Here is a 2,175-nt window from a genome sequence, read left to right on the forward strand (position 1 = left end):
CGGTGCGGGCGCGGAGGCAGGCGGCGCTGGGGAGAGCTCAGCCCTGCTGGGGGGTCCTGTGCCCCAGCGCTGGCACCCACGGGGCTGGGCAGCTGCTGGATACTGGGTGAGCCTCAACTGGGCACAGGGACACCCCCTCCCTCGGCATGGGCACCTCAGGAGACCCGGTGGGGTGGGGAGAGAACCCGTGGGTGCCTCTGCTGCCCTGGAGTGTGTGATGTGGAGGGGTGGGAAAGGGATGGGAAGGGAGGGCTGGGAAAGGGAATGGATGGGAGGGCTGGGATGACAGGAGGAGTGGGATGGCAAGGCAAGAAAGGATGGAAAAAGGATAAGAGGGTAGGACAAGGAGGGATGGAAAAGGAGTGGGTTAGGAGGGCACAGAGGGATGGAAAGGGATGAGATGGAAGGGCTGGGATGACAGGAAAATGAATGGGATGGCAAGGCAAGAAGGGATGGAAAAAGGATGGGAGGGGAGGGCAAGGAGGGATGGAAAGGGATGAGTTAGGAGGACAGAGAGGGATGGAAAGGGATGGGAGGGCTGGGAAAGGATTGGGACGGGAGAGCTGTGAGGACAGGAAAAGGAGTGGGATGGCAAGGCAAGGAGAGATGGGGAAAGGATGGGAGGGGAGGGCAAGGAGGGCTGGAAGAGGGTTGGGATGGGAGGGCAGAAGATGGCACTGAGCATCTCCACCCCCTGAGGCTCAGCACCTGAAGGAGCTCTCCTGTTCCCAGCACTGTGCCAGCACTGTGCTGTGGCTGTCCCTGGGCTACCCTGTGCTGCTGGTGGCCCATGGGCTGGTGTGTGTCACCTCGTGGCTCCTCATCGTCCTCATCCCCGTGGCCAAGCTGAGTGCCCGTGCCACCCACCGTGTCCTGCTGCTGCCCCCGCGGCAGCTCCTCGTCCGGCGCCTCAGGATGGTGAGTGCCTCTCCCAGGTCTCGGGGCTCCCTGCTCTGGGGTGGCTTTGGGGAGAACTGTGACCTCCTTGTCCCCTGCAGACGGAGGTGCCACTGGAGGGGGAGGTGATCCTCTGCTGCTACCGTGCTGCCAACCCCTACTACTACAAGTACGCCGTGGATGGGATCAACGTCTTCGCTGTCAGTATCCTTCTCTGGGATGGAGTGGGGAAGGGAGGGTTGACCCCAAATCCCACCCCACCTGGGTTATCTCCTTGACTGGCCACCCCAGACCTGCTGCCACTGGTGCTGGTGACTCTGGTGCTGGGGTATGTGGACAGCCACAACCACCTGACTGGCTCTGCTGTCAAGTTCACCTTGGCCTTGCTCTCCATCATGCCTCTCTCCTACTACATTGGGATGGCCATCGCCAGGTGAGTGCTGAGGGGACACTTAGTCATGGGGTTGTCAAGGTTGGAGGAGGCCTCTAAGGTCATCAAGTCCTTAACCTGGCTCTGCTGGAACCCCTAAACCTTCCAGTGCCACGTCCAGACACCTCTCAAACACCTCCAGGGCTGGTGACTCCACCGCCTCCCTGGGCAATTCCCTATCCCAGTGCCTGAACACCTAACAGGGAAACATTTCTCCTAACATCCAGTCTGACTCTGCCCTGGCTCAGCCCAAGGCCATTCCCTCTATCCTCTCCCTGCAGCCCTGGCAGGACAGACAATCCCCCACCTCTCTCCAGCCCTGGCAGGAGTTGCAGAGAGCCAGGAGGTCACCCCTGAGCCTCTTCTCCAGGCTGACCAAGCCCAACTCCCTCAGCCCTTCCTCATAGGACCTGTGTTATAGAGAACAGGGGACACCTGCCAGCCCTGCTGACCTCCTCCTCCTCCTCCAGCATTTCAGCCCAGAGCACCTTTGCAGTGGGAGCAGTGGTGAATGCCACATTTGGCTCCATCACAGAACTCACCTTCTACATCACTGCCCTCATCAAGGGCTCACGGGAGGGCAACAAGTGCTACGCTGAGATCGTCAAGTCAGCGCTGACAGGGACACTGGTGGGATGTGTCCTCTTCGTCCCGGTGAGATGGGTGTGGGACACACTGGGGGCACAGGAGTTGGGAGGGTGCTGGGAGTGAAGCTCTGATGGGGGTTTTCGGAAGTTTTCATGGTGTCCTAGAATGCTGAGGGGTTGGGATGGAGCTTAGAGATCATCCAGCCCCAACCCCCTGCCCTGGGCAAGGACACCTCCCACCAGAGCAGGTTGCTCAAGGCT

The 2,175-nt window shown here is 60.5% G+C and overlaps 1 protein-coding gene across 1 annotated transcript in view; it reads left to right on the top strand.

Moving 5' to 3' along the window:
- The window catches only part of LOC103804608 (low affinity vacuolar monovalent cation/H(+) antiporter-like), a gene marked incomplete at its 5' end in the record, with an annotated part of 6,300 nt that overhangs the window by 847 nt on the left and 3,278 nt on the right, over positions 1–2,175 (top strand). Inside the window, 4 exons of the mRNA XM_009077222.1 lie at positions 733–918; positions 999–1,101; positions 1,189–1,330; positions 1,798–1,981. Of these exons, the coding sequence (XP_009075470.1) occupies positions 733–918; positions 999–1,101; positions 1,189–1,330; positions 1,798–1,981 (615 nt within the window). The remainder of the gene's footprint in view (positions 1–732; positions 919–998; positions 1,102–1,188; positions 1,331–1,797; positions 1,982–2,175) is intronic.

This window comes from Acanthisitta chloris, unplaced genomic scaffold, assembly GCF_000695815.1.
Source record: "Acanthisitta chloris isolate BGI_N310 unplaced genomic scaffold, ASM69581v1 scaffold34836, whole genome shotgun sequence".
Taxonomy (NCBI): domain Eukaryota; kingdom Metazoa; phylum Chordata; class Aves; order Passeriformes; family Acanthisittidae; genus Acanthisitta; species Acanthisitta chloris.